This window comes from Mus caroli, chromosome 1 (assembly GCF_900094665.2).
Source record: "Mus caroli chromosome 1, CAROLI_EIJ_v1.1, whole genome shotgun sequence".
In the NCBI taxonomy this organism is placed as follows: Eukaryota; Metazoa; Chordata; class Mammalia; order Rodentia; family Muridae; genus Mus; species Mus caroli.
Window position 1 is genome coordinate 56,740,013 of NC_034570.1, and position 21,124 is coordinate 56,761,136.

At 46.0% G+C, this 21,124-nt stretch overlaps 1 protein-coding gene across 5 annotated transcripts in view; it reads left to right on the forward strand.

Moving 5' to 3' along the window:
* Nrp2 (neuropilin 2) overlaps positions 1–21,124 on the forward strand; it is a 113,328-nt gene that overhangs the window by 8,197 nt on the left and 84,007 nt on the right. For all 5 annotated transcript variants that reach the window (XM_021168306.1, XM_021168222.2, XM_021167901.2 and 2 more), the window contains exon 2: positions 7,618–7,795. In XM_021168306.1, the coding sequence (XP_021023965.1) occupies positions 7,618–7,795 (178 nt within the window). The remainder of the gene's footprint in view (positions 1–7,617; positions 7,796–21,124) is intronic.

Genomic DNA, 21,124 nt, shown 5'->3' on the forward strand with positions numbered 1-21,124 from the left:
AGAGGAGAGGAGAGGAGAGGAGAGGAGAGGAGAGGAGAGTCTGGTAACCTGGTCCCAGCCCCCAAAGATGCTCTGATAACTAGCAATTAGGTTCTGGAGAGAGCCAGTCCTAGAAGAAGATAAAGGGAATTGCAAATTACTGGACCAAATGATAATAATAATTGTGAGAATAGATGGGGGAAAATAAAGCAGATGTTCCCTGAAGGCACAGTAGGAGCCAGAGATAAAGACGCAGGACAGATTTAGTGGACAGAGGCAGGTTGTAGTCACGTAGGAGAAAATCCAATACCATCAGTGGCTCACTGATGATGCTGTTGTAGGTTTGGGTTTTTTTGTTGTTGTGGGTTTTTTGTTTTTTGTTTTTTTGTTTTTTTTTTGTCTTGTAAGTGCTACTGATGAACAAGGATTTAGAAGTTGCCCTTTTGAGTGGGGAGGAACAGCCAACAATAAACAATCAACCAAAAGCTTCAGAAAACAATGCTAGTTATAACACGTCTATCATTGCTCTTCATCATTAGCTAAGGTTAGGGTGTCTGTGGAGGCTCAGCTCACATTAAGACCATCTTGATCTATGGCTGCATGCTATTATCTCAGATGATGAATGCACCATTTAAAAATCCGTATTTAATAGCAATTGAGGATAGGAAAGAAAAGGTGGTTGCTGGTGTTTTACAATTTGTGGTAAAATGAATTTTTGATATCCAGCGATACACTCGACGTTATGGCAGGTCCATCTTAATTCACTGATTGCTGAAATCTCATTGACTGTGACTGGTGGGAAAGATTCTGGATTTGCTCTCATAGGGCTGCCAAGCATGGATGATGAAGGATCCTTGGCCTCAGGAGGCTGGTGGATAAGGCCATCTGAACTCGTAATGTCCCTTAGAAGATGCTCAAGACTACAGTTTTTAAGGTATAGAGAAGGGAGGAGTAGCCCTCGGCAGTCCTGGTGTGGAGGTGAGGAAGGGTCATGTGTATACATAGTGAGATTATCAGCAAGGAAAAGACATTCAGCGGGGAAGGAAAGCAGGAGCAGAGTCATGCTCACTGAGTTTCTTTAGGGGAGCTACAGTTTAGAATTCACGGTTAGAAATAGTGGCTTGGGCTTCATGCAAGGCCCAATTTGCAAGGCCAACGGCTTCAAGTTTCATGTTCTAGCCAAAGGGGAGCAATTGACATTTCAACCTGAGTTCATCAAAATAACTGGAAAAAAATATATATATATATATTGTTTTACTAGCCATCCTCCTTCCTTTGGCTTTTGGAAAGACCTCAAAATTATCCGTCTTCTGTTTCCTTTCCCAAATGTCTGTTAAAACGGTCGAGATTTGTAATCCCAGATCTCTCATCAATGGCATCAAAACAGCATTTGCAATGAGGTCTGGGAAAGAGCAGACATAAATATAAACTAATGATATTATATCGGCTGCCCTGTTGGAGTCCCATTTGTTTATGATCTAAGATGACAAGTCACAAGGTTACCACAGGTGGTATGATTCGAGGTCAGGGGAGGCAATCGAGTCAAACTTACATTTTCCGATTAAATGAGGGTTGCTTTTAGCATTCAGATAGAAGAGGGAGAGGTGTTCCGGAGGCCCTGCTTCCAGTCCCATCTGCCAGTTGTGTCCTAGGCAAGTTGGGGTGTAGTGGAAGACAGTTTGCTTCGTTTCTTCTTGCCTTCCTTGAACAAGAACTGACTTCTTCTCCTGCTTCCGGGTCCTTGTCTCCCCTCCCTTCCCAGATGGTTCTTTTATTTAGATCTTGAACTTTATCAAGGCAAGAGTTCAGGGAGATTCTCATTTACCGCACCTCCGGGAATGTGTTGCTCACTGCCACCCAGCCCCATAAATTGAATAGATGGCACCCCCTCCTAGTTGCCTGAGGAATTGGTCAGACTGCCGCATTCCTGGCTGATGGATTGGCTCATTTCTCCCCAGCTTAAGCCAAGATACGGATTTTATGAGACTGTCTTGTGACGGGCTGAAGTCACTTTGAATAAAACAAAAATCTAACCTCAGCTCAAAGAAATAACTCTTTGAAGGAGCTTATCCTGAGCCGGGGAGCAAAATTTGGTTAAACCCCCAAGCAAAGGTCTTAGGTGGTCTGCATGGGGTATTTGGTCCTCTCTTCATGCATCCCTGATCACGTGCTCACATAGAGAACCCCGTGTCCATAATATTTATAAATAAGCAGCCACAGAGACAGTTAAGAAGCTCACATCAGTCCAGCTAACGTGATTAAAAGAGACATTTGAACTCTCTATAATGCAAGACCGACATGCTCACATGAGGTCCCTAGTGTTTCGTTTCATCCTTACCAAGCAAATAAGGCAGTAAGGCCTTGAGCAAGCAGCCTGTTGTCTCAGAAGGAGGAGATGCCTTTGAGTTTGAGGTCAGTCTACAGGTTCTAGGAACGTTCCCCACCTTGTGGTATGGGCTTTGAATTTTAGAACTGGAAATAACCTTTTACCTGAGAGGGCACAGTGTCAGCACAGTGGCCTAAGTCACCCAAGGCCACACAGCTTGCCACTTGATTGTGGAGCTCTTCATTCCCACCCACTGCTATTAGTGAACTGTCCATAAACAGAGAGTGACAGTGACATGGGAAGGTGGCAGCTTCCTTTGTTTTTAAGTAGAGGAAAAAGAGTATCTTCTTTGCCTTGCTATGAATAATTAGGTAAAAATACTGTTGTGGAATTAAGGGCAGGATGGGATTATATTGAAAGTAAAGAATACATTGTAAAAAGTTTCCAAGGGAAGTGAGACAGGTAGATAGCAATCCCCAAGTCCAGGGACTTCTACATGCCTGTGAGGAATTGCTCTGCACTCGAAGCAGATGCCTGAAACCAAGGATAATGCCCAACTCAATAGACTATAGTTTTTCCTATGCATAATACCTGTCACAAAATTTAACTTGTAAATGAAGCATACTAAAAGATTAACAATAGCTAACGATAAAGTATAACAATTATAATAGCATACCAAAATAAAATTATATGGATGCACTCTATCTATCTATCTATCTATCTGTAGTTAGTATACTCTTCTTTTGATGATGCTGTGTGCAAGTATGTAATGAATGTAATGAAGTAAATGACTTAACAGTGTTAGGCTGCTAGCGACCTCGTAACTATGTGTTAGAAGGAGAATTATCAAGGTACAGCAATGTCTTTGACCACCGATGATAACTAGACCCACTGAAGGGGCAGCAACAGAAAAGTGGGGTTACCCACATAAAAAATAGATGTCTCTAATCTTTCCTCTTGACTTGACAGGATGTTAAAATCACAGAGATCTAGTAGCTTATTGGGTTTCAAACAAGTCCAGGAGGTCCCAGTGATGTTCTTTACTTTCTGGTTCCTTCCCTTGGAGCATCCAAGGTGAATTTCTCTTCTACCTCTATTGTACTTTGAAATTCTGGGTAGAGTATTCATCCAAGGGGAAAGAGTATCACTTCTTAAAACATAAAAATGTGTAACTACACACCTAATACAATCCACACATTGAACTAAACATATACAGGTGAAACGTAGGAAGGCCCCACTCAAGGAAGGAGTGTTTACCCCCTTTTCATCCCCCATATACACATATATGCATGTATGCACACATAATACCTTTGACAGTTACCTCACTACTCCAGAGTCAGCCAACTACCAAGTGTCCCTGTTGATGCTTTCTATCCCTTTAGTTAACTTGGGATCTGTTTGCTTTTCATCTGTGGTCACAGGGTTCTGGCTGTTGAAGCAAACAAGCAGAATTCTGATTATTTAAAAGTTCTCACCATAGTGGGGCTGGAGAGATGGCTCAATGGTTAAAGGGACTTTCTGCTCTTTCAGAGAGGACTCAGTTTCAGTTCCCAGCACTTGCATGGTGACTCAGGACCATCTGTAACTCCAGGAGAGTTCCAGGAAGTCCGATTCCCTCTTCTGGACTCCAAGGACCCCATGCATATATGTAGTCCACTAATATATATATATATATATATATATATATATATATATATATATCTTTAAAAAACAAAAAACAAAATTCTCACCATGGTCTGCCCTGAGTTATATCACCAAAATCAGGCAATAGCATTTTCCAATTAAATCTCCTAGATGGCAGACTAGATTTGTGAGGGTTCTTTTTCTGCCCCTTCTTCATGCTTTCTAAAAATCAAATATTGCCAGGAGCTTGGTCTTAATTCAGGCTCTCTAAGAGGGCCTAAGTGAAGGGATAGGTAATTATTTTATCTTAGGGGAGGGGTCAGGAAACTCATAGGCAAGATCACCATAACTGTACTGAGATAAACAGAGCCGTAGACATTTAGAAAAATATACATTTGGCATTTTATTTTTCAAATGAAAGCAACTAAGTATTCACTCTGAGGGGAAAAAAAAATCTAAACTCTGTGGCTAAGTTAGCTCCTGCTTCCGCAGAAGTTGTGTGTAGAGGCATCCCCTCGTGACCTCTAACCCACTGACCTCTGACCCAGCTCACCCTTCAAGCTTCCCTCCGGGATGGAATTTGCTGTTTCTCTTTGGGAAATAAGTTTGCCCCAGGTGGAAGGTGTGTACAAAATAGCTGCAAAACAAGGCCCCAGGTCAGCTCACTGAACAGGCTCAGCTGCTTCCATTGTGCCTGGTTCCTCTTTCTAGTGTGATTTTGGCCTTAAGGAGTTTGCCCTTGAGTTCAAGTTTCTCTGTCTGTCCTCCTGGTCTGCTGCCTCTGAGACCAGACAGAAAGCACTGATGAAGTTCTTTTGGAGCGCAGTAAAGGCCTAAAAAAAAAAAAAAAGTAATGGATGATCTAGCTCTTCACAGGAAATTCTAGGTAATTCTTCTTGGGGCAAGCTTGTACTTAAGACTTGCAAGCCCCCCCCCCCCCATTTAGAAATGAAAAGATCAGTTAGCAGGAGGAGAGGATTTAGTGTGTTTTCTCTCCAGCTTGTACCGCTGTCTTTCAAGAACTCTCTTCTCTCCAAGAAAAATAGAGACAGAAATTCTAGTGTTTGTCTTTGTGGATCTACGTCGGCACAAAATGATGTGTGATATTTTATGCGCGGGCGTAAACGTGTTTGCAGGACTGAAGTGTGAATTACTGATATGCATATGTAATTGATGGGAGTGCAGTATCTGTGTGTGCTTCTGAGTGTGAATGCGGTCTAAGCAGGAATGCCCATTTATAAATATATGGGTATTGAAAAGGTTAACAACACACAACTGAGACAGATGTTAAGGAGTCCACAGATAATTCATTAAGTGGCTTGATTTTCTTCTGATAAAGACGTGATGGAGAGGGGGCAGGAGACAGAGGAAAGCAGTGGGGCTGTCCTTTGTCTCTCCATTAATAAATTTCAGCCGCGGGAGTGCAGACTATTGGCTATGGAGCATAACAGAGTTGAACAAAATTTTCTTTTGTGGGGCAGTAATTGTACTGAGTGTAGATAAGAGAGAAAACCTTTCTGCAAGGAAAGTTTTGCTCCTGTCTCCACCGCTGATCTGCGTGCATGGACTAATTGCTGAAAGCTCAAGAAGCCGAGGGGAGAAAGTCTTATGTTAAGAGTAATTGGAGAGAAGCAGGGATAGGGGACTTGCGTAATGGGGAAACCATAAGGGGTTACTAAACGGGAGCTCTGTTCAGGTTTCCTCCAGGAGCTCCAAGGGGGAAGGCAGGGCAGTTTTCTGCAAAAATAACCGGCAAGGGGGCTGGCCCAGCAGAACATTCCTGTCTCTGATAGTTTGGCTAAAACCACAGAACAAACAAGCAAACAACCTAGTGTATCTAAGTGCCCACACATCTGCCTCTGTAGAGGGCCACGCCCAGCCCCTTTCACCCACATAAGCCAAGACTGATGAGCCACCATATGACCAGCTGGAAGATACTGGTGCCCTGGGTTGGGGTGGGGTGGGTGTGCTTCTGGGCGCCTGCAAAGCCTGCAGGCATGGGCTGTAGAGGCAGGGGAGGGGAGGTGGCTGCATCTGGGTGGCAGGGGTGGACCCATTGTCCTCCAGGCCTGGGGAGGATGCAGGGTCATTAGGTAGAGGATGATCTGGTCGCTGTTAGCCTGAGGAAACAGCTCACTTTTGTTTTCCACCCAGTAGGGAGTGGACCCGAATCCATTAGATTCTGGGCAGTTCAACCCTGCACAGTTTGAGCCCTTGGAAGCAAGATGCCAAAAGGCTACTTGTGTGGATTTGTGTCCCACCACCATTGTGTAGTATGCCTATCATTTATGCATTTAGAGCCTGTCAGGCTGGCAATCTGCAGCAGAGGGCTGGAAGACAGTAATGCCAACAGGCACAGGGGATGGTAAAGTGCACCTGTAGAGTTAAAAATGCATGACCCATTCCCTCTTGGAGGGAACACAGGAGAAAGACCCCCGTCCTGGAGGGTATCTGCTGAGCTGTAATACATAATTCACGGGCCCACGCTGGTCCATGCAGATGGCGATATTAAATCGTGATTGATGCTCAGAGACATGCAAGGCTCTCTCGAAGGCCTCCAAGAGGCTTCAGAATATCCCTGTGTCTCCTGTGCCTCTCACTCTAACTGTGGTATTAAGCAGCCCACTCCGTTATTTCCCAACCCCTGCTAGGGATTGCAGGAGTTCCCTCCTAGGTAGATGAAATTCTTCAAATGTCATCACCTACCTTTTCTGCCTTTGAAGGTTGCTCCTTCCCTCCTGGCCCAGGGAGGCTGTTTACCTCCAACCAGGCACTGGAGTGAGGGGGAGCCAGCTCTTCCCCTGCCTCTCAGCCTTTCCTTTTGAGCATCTTGACAAAGCAGCAGCACACTCTGGTGGTGACGGAGCCAGAGGGACAGTGGGCAGAAATGGAAGAGGAAAGCGAAGGCGGCTGGTCTCTCAACACAAAGCACCTTTGTGCAAACACTGAGATTGGAGCCAGCGGATTCTTCCGTTCAGATTCTTCCATTGGGTGCATAATGAAATAATAAATCAAATTTGTGGTGTGTGTGGAATTAAACGTTTTGGGGGGAGTTTCTTTTAAACTAAGCTGAAATCACCCTCTAGGGCCTGTTCTGGCCCAAAGCTGAAAGTGCGTCTTTGCACCTCTCATAATTGTTGCCAGGCTTGCTCACGGGGTTGTACCACAAAACCACGATTGTCAGTTCCTGGAGCCCGGCTGCTGGCTGACTATGCTGGGCTGAGAGACACCAACTAAAACGAAGGATTTATGAGACAATGATAGAGATGGGAGGCTTGAAGGAAGAGAGGAAGATGGGCCAAGAAAGGGAGACAGGAAAAGGCAGGGAGGAGTCTTAAGTGTACACTCTTGTTTTCATAATCTCCAGCCATAGAATGGAAACATTTATGATCATTTTCTGGAGTGTGTGTATGTGTATGTGTGTGTGTATCTATGTGCCTGTGTGTGTCTATGTGTGTGATTCTGTGTGTGCCTATGTGTGTGTGTTTCTATGTGTGTGTGTGTGTGTGTGTGTGTGTGTGTGTGTGTGCATGTTTGTGTGTATGTCTCTGTCTTGGGAGGGGGAGTAGGAGAGTTGAAATAGTCTCCTGGGTTGCCATAAAAGGTTCTCAAACAGTTGTAATCTGCGAGGGAGGAGTTGTAGAGAGAAGGCTGTCTCTGAAGTTCTTTGGTGTTGTTCTCGCTTCCAGATCCACCCTGCGGAGGTCGGCTGAATTCCAAAGATGCTGGCTACATCACTTCCCCAGGCTACCCCCAGGACTATCCCTCCCATCAGAACTGTGAGTGGATTGTCTACGCCCCCGAACCCAACCAGAAGATTGTTCTCAACTTCAACCCTCACTTTGAAATCGAGAAACACGACTGCAAGTAAGCACAGCCCTGCTGACTGGGGACACACACACAGGGCCACTGCTCTGATATTCTGTCCTTTCTCTCACTGAAGGGCAGTTGTGGGCCCTAGCCACAGAGGGCCACTTAAACATGGCATTAGCTTCTAGGAGAGGTAGGGTAGATTTGATTCCGTGGTATTGTAAAGAACCTTTTGGAATGAGGTACAGAAAACAGTGGCGCCCTGTCTGTAGAAGTTGGCAGTGGAAAGAGTTTCCATGGGGGCAAGAAGCAGACTACACACCCCGCTTCTTGTAGCTGTGACTTACCTTCCTTTGAAGGGCTCCCCCATTTTGATTGCTGCCTTATCAGGAGCCCTACGAGCTTTCCTAATAAAATGGTAGCTGGGTCCTCAAATATATCCAGCAATAGGGATTGGCTTATTGCTTTCCAAAGGCGCTGCTCATTGCAGAGTAAAAAATACAGAGTTGGTGAAAGACGGGTTAAGACTCCAATTGATTCTTGATGTCCACGCTGCACAGGTTACTCTCAAAGATGCAGGTATAGATTCCGTCTACAAACAGTTCTAATTGCTTTACAATTAAGCCACTCAGTTCTTGCTGTGACCCTGGGAAGCTGGTGCCATCATGATCTTCATTTTGACAAGAGGACACTAAAACACAGAGAGGTTAAGTCAGTTACTCAAGATGGCCTCAGCTGATCTTATAACAGGACATCCATTCAGCCACCTTGGAGATGCAGACAGTCAGAGAAATGCTCTTAAGATGCTGTGCGCACTCGGGGAAACAGGCAGGAGAGTCACACCAATAATAGAGCTGGCCCTCTGTCCTGTGTGCTTGCCTCATGAATCAAAAGTGAAAGTGTTCATAAAAGACTATGGCACTGGCATTTTTGGTCTTTGTACCATACGTTCTGGTGACTGTTCAGTATCCACACGACACCTAAACACTCCGAGCATTCCTGTGACCAAGGAGTTGGGAGTCCTGGATAATTAATAAGGAAGGAGACAGCTGGTGGGACAGGTATAAGAGAGCAGGTGACACTCCTGGACCCTAATGTAGAGCAGGCTTCAGTCCAGGCCAGTGCTTCCTTCCTCTGACGGACTCAAGGCTCCTCTGTAACTAGCACTAGACTCCGAGGCCTGGCAAGCTGCTGTCCTTATTATACTCCCAGGACCACTTTGCACCTACAGAATGGTTTCCTTCTAACAGGAGGTAGTCTGTGCTGAAAACCAAAGAGTTTCCCGGATGGATGCCACATGCGACTAAGAGTCACAGGCTGGGGTTTCTAATTCCAGGGCCAGTCTTGGCTGCCTGGATGACAAAGCACATCAGTTCCTCCTTTGTCTGTCTTACACAGACACACTGGACACATTGACTCAGCACCCCAGGATCCCACTTCCCCAGCAGCAAAGCTGACAAAGAATTTGGGTTAGAGCAGCTCTGTAAAAGGACTTTTGGGTCCTAGAGTCTTTGGCATCAACTGAGACATAATGCACAGGGTGCTTGAGAACGGGCTCAGAGGAACTTGACTAAGCACCTCTCTGGATGGAGGGCCAAATTCGGTTCTGCTGATCCCAGCGCAATCTCGAGGGGAAATTGCTAAGAGGCCATTTTATGGATATTCACTATGACAGGGGAAAAGGGCCTTGCTTTTTAGAAGGTTGGATTCAGACAGCAATGAGCAAAGCCCCAAATATATTGTGTAGAGTAAAAGGCTAGGGAAGCACTCTGCAGCCCCGGGATCCAGCCCACAGGGCGGGGAGAACTTGGTGTGGAGCAGGACTCAAACCTCACCCTTGCTGGAGTCTGAAGAGAGGAAATAGGCAAGTTATAGGCTCTCTTCCCGGCTTCTCAGGCCTTCCTAACTAGCTTCCTGTTTTGCTCCACACTCCTCATCCTTGCTGCTGGCTGCAGCCTAAAAGGTCACAGAGGTCAGAAAGAAAATCTTTCTGGAATCTATTTCCCCCTAGTGCCAAATTGACTGCAAGGCTTCTCTAGGCCCACTTACCCTCGCTCTCGGTCCTCACCCACCCCCCACCACTCCCCCACTCCCTATCCTCTGTCTCTCTCATTAATTTTTATATTTAGAAGGCCGTATCTGGTCCCATTTGCCCTCATTTGCATGCAGAACAAGGGGCTTGCCCGATTTACTTTCTTGAGAAAGGAACACTTCATCTCATTAAATCCTGGAAGGGTTTTCTTGTTCTTACACTCTTTTTGACTCCTTCTTTTCCACGCTGCATTTTTTTAATAGCATTTGCTATCAGTCTCCTCTTTCTTTGCATTTTGGGGACATGCTCAATTGTTTTACCTCAAAGTTTATGAAGCAGATACCTCTCCCAACAGAAAATTGCCTCTGCTGCCCATCTCTGAGTGAGCAATAGCTTGGAGAAGAAAGAGGAAATGAAAGGGTACAGCCTACATGCCTGCCCGAGTTGTCTCTTCTGCTTTCTGCGCATGAAATGAACTACAAAAAAATGTCCCTCTGACCTAAGACCAGGGACCTTATAGGGAGGATTATTCTGGTCTGCGGTACCTAAGCCTTTTCCTCTCTGTACCTTAAAGTCTCCACTCCAGAAGTTCAAGGCTGTTACTGAGCAACCCCCAGACAGATCTTTTCCTGACCACCGCTTGTTCATTTTGTTCCACTGAATCTTGCTGTCTGCTTGGAAAATTTCACTCATAAGCGTCAGCCGTTCTGTGCCAGTGCAATCCGAAGCCACCCTTTCTCTTAGCTTTGCCTGCCTCCTCCCTTGGGCTATCCACAGGGAACCAACCCCTAAGCACCAGCATGCCGTCCTGGGGACTGGGGAGCAGCTACAGGCAGAAGCAAAGGCCGTTGTGGCATTGGCAGCTACCTGTGTCAAGGGACAAAAAGACAGGACTCAGGGCTGTCTGGGCAAACAGAAAGAAGTCACTTCATCCCTCTGGGAGCAGAAGATACCAAGAGGCTGCTGCCTTGGCAGACAGAGAGAGGCCATTCGCTTGAGTCATCAGCCAGAGGGTTCAGCTATGGTTTTAGAAACATACACACAAGGCTGGGTATTTTTCCACTTCTAAACTTTGAACTGTATGCACTCTTAAAAACATTCACCAACATGCTGTCCTATACAACTTATTCACCAGTCTTCAAGCAGGCTTGGTGTGCGTGTGCTTACACACACACACACACAAACACACACGCCCCGTTGTAGAGGTCCGATCAAAGGTAACTAAACTCAAGACCTAGTTCCTAGAAAGAACAAGGATGTAGCAGATAGGTATCTTGAAAATATCTTGGGGAAATTTGAAAACTAGGAAGTTGTGAACATACATTTCTTAGGCCACCTCACAAGTCTACGTAGATTCAGAACAAAACCACCTCATTCCTGTCAAAGCAAAGCCCATTGAGGAACAGTCTCTCTGGGCAGAGTCCCTCCGTGGACGTCCTGAACATTTTAAAGCACATGCCTCACTTCCCTTAAACAAAACCAACAAACGTTGAGGAGAGCCATTTTTTGTTCTTGATGATTTAGGATGGTAATTCTAGACTTTACTCCTTCGTCCACGATGAAGGCCAATCAATGTCCTCTTGGGATCTGATTGGCTCTTGAGGATGGATGCACTTGAATGCAGTACCGACAGAGCCCAGGAGAGGGCGCCAGATTCCCCTGAAGCCACAGCTAACAAGCAGTTGTGCGCTTTTGGATGGCTGTGCTGTGAACTGGGCTCACCGCCTCTTTAAGAGCTTAGCCGAGCCACCTCCTCAGTCTACATTTGAATTTTTGTTGAGCTTTTAAACGCCTTAAGTCCCCCAAACCATGATAACAAGTACTTTGTTGTGTCTAGTTTGTGTTATCACAGTAAGTTAGCACGCTCATTAAATGCCTCTGTCATGGGAAACTCGAGACTATTTTCTCCTCGTACTTCTTGCTTTCAATTCTTATGAGTATCCCTCCTCATACAGCCTCCCTCTTCTGACTTGCCTTTATTTTTCATATGTATCGATTTTGCCGGAGAAGATCTTTGCTGTCTATGCCAAAGATTAGGTCCTGGGGTTCAAGATTTCAACCCTAAGTCCGTGTAAATTCAAGGCTACCATTTCTTATTTGCTTCGTTCGGACTGCCTGGAGATTGACTCCCACCCCGACTGAGCATAACACAGCACCCATAGTTCTCAGCGTTGGTTTAGACTCCTGCTTCTTCTGATCTTCTCAGTCCCCTACATTCTGGATATGGGTATGGGCCTCTTGCCAACTGTCCTAGCTAAACAAAATGTGCTTGTGTTTACTTACCACAGAGAGTCCCTCTAAATCTTCGAAGATGTGTCTGTCCCTTACAACAAGTAGCTCATTCCTGGGTTGATAAATTAACCATGAGGCTAAACAGGGGGAAGAAACCAGACCTCAGTAATCTGGCCCCTTCATGACGAGCAGTCAGTGCTTCCCTGTGCCCAGTAAACAGCCAACATTCCCAGCAACCAAACAGCTTTTCCATCCGTATGAAGTCTCCCTGAGCTCCTGTGGCATGGGCCGGTACCTCGTTCTCTACCCATGTTTCCCCAGGGCTTGTCTCCTTGCCCTTTATTGGCTCCTGCTCCAAGCCACCTCAATCACACTGTCTGTTCCAGTGTGATGATCTCACGCTCTGACGGTCAAGCTCTCCGAAGACCCCATACCCAGACTATGAACTGCAAAAACTAGCCTGGGAGAGAACTCAGCAGGTGTGTGCACATACTTCTTTTATTGATGTCTCATCACCGATTACGCCAAGGCATCCGTGATATGAACTGTGGTATAAATTGTGTTGGAAGGTGGGCAGGTCAGGGTTTCCCCATTTCTTCCATCTGAGATTACAAAGGAAGGACAAAGATGATGGCATCTGGGCTATACATGTCACTAACCACTCAGACTTGGGTCTGTCACCAGCCAAATGGCCATAGGCCGTTCACTCTGTGCCCAGGAAGTGCTTAAAAGCACCTATTATTGCCAAACTTGATGGCCAGTTTTGGAAATACATGGGGTTGATAAATTGTACCCTTTGACCTGATAGATTTGGGGACTCCAGAGTAGGAGGTGGTGAGGTCAAACTGTCCCAGCTGGCACAATACGTCTGAGCCTGGCAGTGGGTTGGCAATTTTCTGTCTTTGTCTCAGTAGTGACAGGAAAGCATATGAAATAGCTCCTCCGGACACACACACAGATGAAGAATTGTGCTCTCAGAGGGCTTAAGCAAGTGATGCTCAGGCCCTGCCCTCTGAAGGGCCTGGATAGGGATTTGAGCCCTACTTTCCAGTCTGCCCTTCTTTAATCTCATGCTGTCTGCCTCCCCCTCCCCCACACTGCATGTTCCCACTGTGACTTAATGGGAGACTGTTATCTGAGTCCACAGTACCCAGATCCAGCTTAGGCTGGAAGACCCGGGGAGGCTCCCTGGAAGAGGAGCTGCCTATGCTGACCCTAGAGGAGTCAGTCAGCAAGAGGGGATGTCGCAAGCTCTGGGAAGTACAGTCATAAACATGGCAGACCTTCATTTCCTTTCCTGTGAGCGCTGTAAGGGCAGGGGCAAGAGAAAGAAGGCTGCCCTTGTGACTTTTGCTACAAACCCTCTTCCTGGCAAAAAAAAGGTGCCTGACATGTTACTTAACTCTATTTCCTGGCCAGGCGACTTCCCCCACCTCCTCAGGAGGGGGACCCAGAGCAGGAAGCAGGAAAGGCTGGGATTATGGGGAATCTACTGCCCCGCCCTCCCCGCGGTTGTAATGTCTCTTCTGCCTAGATCCCTATGTCCAGATGTCCTTGGGATAATGGAGAGTGTGGTTTGTTCTGGCACAGTCCAGGTTACAATCTGGATTAAGTCCTCGTCAGTTCACTCCTGTCCAGACCCTAGATTCCTTTTCTTTTCTCTGAGAAATCAAATTACCCAATTGGAGGTGTGGCTTCAGCTGGGAACCCCTGAAGTCGAAACAGAGCCAGTCTCTGCGGTATAAGAGGATGCCATGTGCTGGCTCAGGAGGAGGGACCCTTGGGTTGATTCCTCATGACATTGGAACAGATTTACTGCCTGCCCACCACAGAAATATCCCCATTCTCCAAGGATCCGGTGAGCATTAGTATTTTTCTGTATTGCAACAACCCTCCTAATGACAGAAACAGACCCACCTCTGGGAGTTGGTGCAATAGTAGGACCGGCCGCATTAGCCAGAACCCAGCTGCCAGCTGACCTGCCCTCCGCAACCTTGACCAAGGACTCCCTCTGCCCAGCAATGTCAGCTCACCCAAGAAGAGGAGAACAACAGCCCACAGACTCTTCTCCTTCTCTTTCCAAGGTTAAAGAGCAGTTGGGACAACAGTTATTTTTGGCTGTTTGTTTTTAAATATTCGATGTTGCAATCGCAAACGTTCTCCGTGCAAGCGAGCTTCACTGTGGCTGTCTTTCTTAACAATGTGTTTTATCTCCTGATTGAGAAAATCACTTGAGATTTTATCCTACATGATCCCCCTTGCTCTGCCTCTCAACCCTGGCACCTTCCTGAAGCCTGATCCCAGAGGGCCAGCATCTCACCCCATGTAACTCGGTGTAATTCTCCCATCTAATTACACCGGCAGGCTGTCTTAAGAAATTCTGAGGGACTGTGAGATAGATAAAGGTGGGGAGGGATAAAGCCTAGAAGGGGAGATAACATGTCAAGACATTAGTCTTTTCTACAGAGGGATTTGTGTTTCCCTGTAGTCATGAGGCCTGTAGAAAGAAATCCGGACTCTTTGTTGCCGGTCTTATTGGTGAAGAGATTTAGACCCTGACGAGAGATACTTAAGAGATAACTTAATTCCATTTTCCCCATTCATGCCTAGGTAAATTATCACACACATACAGCCCTTGTCTTTTAGGAAAAAAAAACCCAAAACCTTCATAATCGCCCTTCATTATGAGACCTTTTGGCTCACAACCCATCCCAGTTGATTGCAGAATAGATGCCTGTATTCAATTTACATAATCAAAAAAATTTTTTTTCCTAGAAGGAAAATCCCTGAAAAAAAAAGTTAGCTGGGTCAAAATTAAATTTTAAGAAACTAAGGAAAAGAAGAAAGAAATAGACCCAGGTTTGGCTTGGGTTCAAGAGGACCACATGGTAAAAGAAAAAGCACACAGTTGTGTAAGGCCTTTCTCGTGGCTGTGTAGGCAAGCATCGTGGACTGCCGTAGGAAGTTTCCAGCTCTGCATGTCAGAGGCCAAGCTGTGTGCTTGTGGGGGAAGATCATCAGTTAGACAATGGCAAACACCCATGTGTTCTCAAAGGCGGCAGACATTATCTACAGCCATCTCCCATAGCAAGCTGTGGGCTCAGCACCAGTATTCCCACTGACCAGAAGGAAATACTGAGGCTTTGGGAGAACACACCTGGACTGCAGGAGGCCTGGATTGGAAGCCAGACCGCCCTCAGCTGCCTCTCCATGCCTGCTTCAAAGCGTTGAGAGCAGTCACCTGCTGTCCAGCGCAGGTTCCTTTAGAATCCCATGATCCATTCCTTTGCTCCGTTTATAGCCTTGCTTCACCTCTTCCTGCCATGAGGTCACTTGTGGATGCCAGCAAGGCAGTCAAGGAAAGAGAAGTCTTTCTATGTCTTAAAGGACAAGCTAGAGGCCTGATTCTGTAAATAGTCTTCATCTGCCCCTGCCCCCCAGTCCCCTGGACTCCTACACACACACACACACACACACACACCCCAAACCACACACACACCACATACTACACACAAACACTACATATACCACATACTACATATAAACGCACACACACCACACTACACATACCATACCACACACACATACACATATCACATATACACACAAGTATACACCATATACACATGTGCACCACATACAGATACAAACAGTACACCACACACCATACATAAACACACACACACCATACATACCACACATACCACATATACACACAAACCATACACCACACATACCATACATAAACACACACACACACACACCACCATACATATCACACACACAGGCATACACCACACACATACTAAACACAAACACACATACACACACCACATACATACCACACCACACACAAATACACATACACACACCACATATACCACACATACCACACACACACACATACACACACACAAACACAAACACAGCATATACACACACCATGCACCACACACAAACACACACACACACACACACATACACAAACCAACACATATCATACACACATATACATACCACACACACACACCACACATACCACAGGCACACACAGGCATACGCCATACACATACCGCACACACACACAGATAGTACACCACACACAAACACGTATGCATACAACAACACACACCACCAACACACACACACACACCCTTTTTGGGTCCCCACCACTACCACCTTTTCTCTCCATCTGGAATCCTAAGATGTGAAGGCCAGTAATGGAGTGTCAGCGGAAGTAATTGATTCCTCACGCACAGAGAATGCCCCTGCCTTTAGTGTCAATGGAGCTGAACCAGATTCTGGGCGGGTGAGCGAGACATGTAAACAGTTCATAGCTGAGCTGTCAGGGCCAAGCCAGACACAGTGGAGAGGGGGTGAGAGGGAGAACCATGGAACAAATAATTGTTTTATTGGAAAAGAAAGCAGTAAATAATATTTCAGCCCAGGAACTGGCTGTTCGAAAGGGATAGAGACAGCCTAGGACCAGAAAAAAAAAAAAAAAAAAAAAAAACATGGCACAGGTTTGAATGGGAGAGTTTTTCTTTGTCTTGAGGTAGGAGGTTTCTTCCTGCCCCACCCCCTTTCTCCCATTATCATCATTAAAATAATTACTCTTAACAATTACAGTTGATGAGACCTGGGGTTTATGGAGCACCTTTCATCTGAAAGTTCAAAGTGATTTATCTGTGTGTCATCCTCTGAGAACTGTGGGAGGGTAAGAAATTATTATTATTATTATTATTATTATTATTTGGTCCTGCCAGATACAAGACTCCATCCAACCCCAGGGCAGGCTGTGGGTTAAATGCTGGGGTATGGACTTCTCTTCTGGGGCGTCTTCACTCTTGTACCCTTCTTAGCAAGCCTCTTTTCCACACATGGCTCTTAGACTTCATCCCCAGCACTAATGTCTTCTCCATGCAATGGTGTCCCCACTGGTCATCACAATATGGTGACCAGCCATCCAGCTGATCCATACACACCACAAGTGGCCTGCTTACGGCTTCCAGAGAAATAAGTCCTTTAAGTATGGTTCAACCCAGACAGTTTCCGGCTACCTTGGAGACTTCCTGCAACCTGCCTTTCTTCTTATAGAAGCGTGTGCCCTTTCTAGACGTATTCCCTCATGGTCCAGTGAGACTCAGTCTAACAGCACCCTATATTCCTGGGTGCTACTTCCGTGCCCAGCAAATGGGGGATTTTAACACATGCATTTCCACCGTGCAGCGAGGCCAGGGCTGTAACTTGCATTCCTGACCCAGTTTGGCTTTGTGCTGAGAGCCGCCACAGTGTTTCAGGATGTATATCAGGACACAGCATCCAAGTGGCACTTTGAGAGGAGGAAACAGTTCCAGCTGACTGGCCACCAAGGGCCACATTCAGAATCTCCATCCTGGCGTGGCTACAGCCCCTTCCTGCTTGGACCTTAGTGTGTAACTGTTATTTCCACAGCCCGGTGCTTACCACACAGTAGTGACAGTTTGCCCCTGGAGTCAGGGGAAGCTCTGAGCTCTCTGTAACCTGAAACGCCAAGAGAACAGGATCCAAACTCTGACTGCCACATCTGCCACCTGCTCCCAAAGTGCCTCTGTCCTGGAATTCCTCATAGCACATTTTTCAGACAGGTCCTGTGTCTTCCAGGTCTTGTGACAGAGGCTAGGGGAATAGTAAAATGACGGGGATCCTATCCCCAGGAAACTCAGATGAACTTTGACCTGATGACTGACTCCCTGGCGCCTGGCAAACATCTCCCAGCAGGCTTCCATTTTTCGGACAGATGGGGAGGCTTTGATTTCTCTCTTACAATTGGCTCCTTCGGGAGGCAGAGGTAGTGGGCTCCTTGCCCAGAGGGAGCTGTCACCTCAGCCAAGTGGAGGGATGCTGCCAGCACACCAGGGGCTCAGGATGACGTGCTCTGAGTTCCCCTCAATGACTATCCGTTACTTTATGCCACTAGTTGGTCCCAAGAGGTGAAGAGATGAGCTCCGTGCCCATTTAGGAGGTGAGGCAAACCAAGGCAGGACAGCATGATAGACCCGGGCCAGCATGAGACAACTTAGCAAGTCTTAGCTCTATCAGGTTTCACTTTCAACATTAGAGTTTGAGTTGCTGTTACTGCTGCCAGTGAGGAGAGAGTGGTCTATGGGCCCTTGTTACCGACTTAGTGCTCCGGCATCATTACAGAACGCTTGCAAGGGGCTCTTGAAGTTGAAGCTAAAGAATGAGGATTCTATAGTCATAAAAAAGAAGCTCTGACAGTCATGCTGAAAAGAGCCAGCCCCAAGCCTTCAACTTCACCAGTGGCCTAAAAAAAAAAAAAAAAAAAAAAATCACCCCTTACATAAGCAAGTGTTTTCTATCCAGACAGCCTCCGGAGTACCCGCTGGTACAGATCTGAGGCTCTGCAGCTTCAGGAATGTACCTTGCTGGGAAGCCAGGGCAGTATGGGGAGCAGTGTGCAACTTGAGGGCAGGGCAGGGCAGGGGCACCAGTGGCTTTGTTGTGTGCCCTTCATTTTCTGAAAGTGACCCACAGAAGACTTATCAGACACTGTGTCAGGAGCAGCCTCCTTCCTCACGTAGAGAGGGTTCTTGGCAGCCTGCGACCCGGGGAACAATGAGGTCCTGAGGCCCCTACATCATCCTGGGGCTTCTGTGGAAAAACAAGCAGCGATTATAAATAGATGGTATTTGCAGTTTCCACTTTCTTGCCTTCAAGGTTTTGTAGAATAACTCCTCCAGTTTGTTTTGGGTTATTCTCTGTGCATACTTCCTTTGCTGGGTGGTCAGATTTCCTCCCTCCTAACGAGCGTGGTGACCCTGGCTGGGAGGGGACTGCAGACAAAAAGCTGCAAACATCAGAGATTTGTGGCTTGAAGAAATGTAGGAAGAAAGCGCAACTGAACGCAGCTGCTGTGGAAAAAGGCACTGGGCCCTAGTGCAGACATACAAACAACCCTTGAGTGGTAGACCCACTGAGACTTTAGAGGTAGATGAATAATAATGACAATCATAGCTGTGGGGACAACATCTGCTCACTGAGGACTGACTGTGTGTCAACCCATGTCCAGAGTTAATTGTGCGCCTCAGTTCAACAGACTGACAAGAAGACGAGTACCTCACTGCTCCAGACACAGCAGATGAGGACTAGAGCTCTCAGTCAGTGGTAGTGGGGTGTTCCAGTGTTCAGTCCCTGGGTTTAAGCCCAACATCACTTAAAGATAGATAGATAGACAGATAGATAGATAGATAGATAGATAGATAGATAGATAGATAGATGATGGATAGATAGATAAGTAGATAGATGATGATGATGATGATAGATAGATAGATAGATAGATAGATAGATAGATAGATAGACAAATGATGGATAGATAGACAGATGATGGATAAATAAGTAGATAGATGATGATGACAGACAGATAGACAGACAGACAGATGATAGATAGATAGATGATGGATAGATAGATGATGGATAGATAAGTAGATGATAGTTTAGATAGATAGATAGATAGATAGATAGATACATACATACATACATACATACATACATACATAGACAGACAGATAGCCTTTCTGACTGAAGATATAGCCCAACTGGTAGATGTTCGCTCAAAGCCTCTGGGTTCACTTCCCATTGCTATACAAACTGGACATGGTGGAACACACCTGTAATCCCTTCACTTAGGAGACAGAAGAAAACAGATCACTAGTTCAAGGCCATTCTTGCTTACACAGAACATTCAACCTGAAATATGAGATCCTATTCAAAAACAAGCAAACAAAACCCAGTAGGTGGAAGATAAGTGGCTTTGAACCCATCCCTGGCACCCTGGACCCAGATCCCAGGCTCAGAACTTCAAGAATGAAATACATCTCAACAATTCAACAACATGGATTTATGTAAGAGGTAGATTTGTGGAAATATACCCGCAAGGTTGGCAGCACCAGGACTGTAGTGAGGTTTTTCATGTCTTCTTCTGTCTTCAAGATGCTCTGGTGTATGTGTGTGTACATACAGGTATGCAGCTCATCTCTCACCATCGTGTTATGTTAACATGGTGGCTATAATAAAAAATAACCCTCTCCAAGGCATCTGGCCCTGTGCTGGGGCTCACTGTACTTTTCCAGTCTTTCTAACCAGCTTCAAGGGTAGGGAATTGTTCGCATTTTATAGATGAAGAACTGAGATGGAGAGAGCGTAGTTGTCTCATCTGTGGTTTCACTAGTAGCTAATGCCTCGGACTAACTGGCTCTGTCTGCAAAGCTTTCTTCCCAGAGTTCATTGCGCTCTCTTGGACATGGATCTATGTAATAATAATTTCAGGTGGGCTTTGTCACAGAGCCCTTCCTTGGAAAAATATGTCTGCATGGGAAGATGATACAACATTTCAGTGCACGATTACACTGAAACTCCTGCATGGACCATACTGGAAATTTGTGGACTTTAGAATATGTGGATGGTACTTGAAGCTCTTATAAATACACTGGATCCTATTTTCTCACTCAACAGGCCATATGTTCACATTCGGGTGTACACACGCTTATAAAAATACTGCACTTACAGAAATTAATGCGTTATCCCATCTGAACACAAGAGCTGCATTTCCACTGGGCAAATCTTGAAGCCATGCATTTCAAATCTGCTCCCTGTTCCCTCTGGTGATCTGTCTATTAATTTTGGCACGTCCTGCGGGCTTTGTTTAATCAGAATGACTGAGAAAAAAGAACAGGGTTCTGTGAAGTCGCTCCATACTTCTGCCCATTTTGTAGAAGCCCGAGGAAGGAAGGTTTCTTCCCTCCTGGCCCCGCTCCTGCTTTTGTGCTATCCTGTGTTTCCAGAGAGTGAAGAAAGAGGGTGGAGGTGAAGCCTGTGTGGCAGAGTGAGGTCACCTGAGTTCAAATCCTACCCCTGACCTTTCCTGGTCATCACCTTGGGCTGTTAACCTGAGTCTCCATTCACACTTCTCCACATGAGTGGTAATCATGGCCAGCCCAGTATGTATTAAGTTAGGGTTAAATGAAACATTATCTAAAACGGGGGGGGGGGTCTAGCTCCGTAGTAATTGCTCAATAAAATATGGTCACTTTCCATTGATTTACTTACTAAATGAGTAGTAA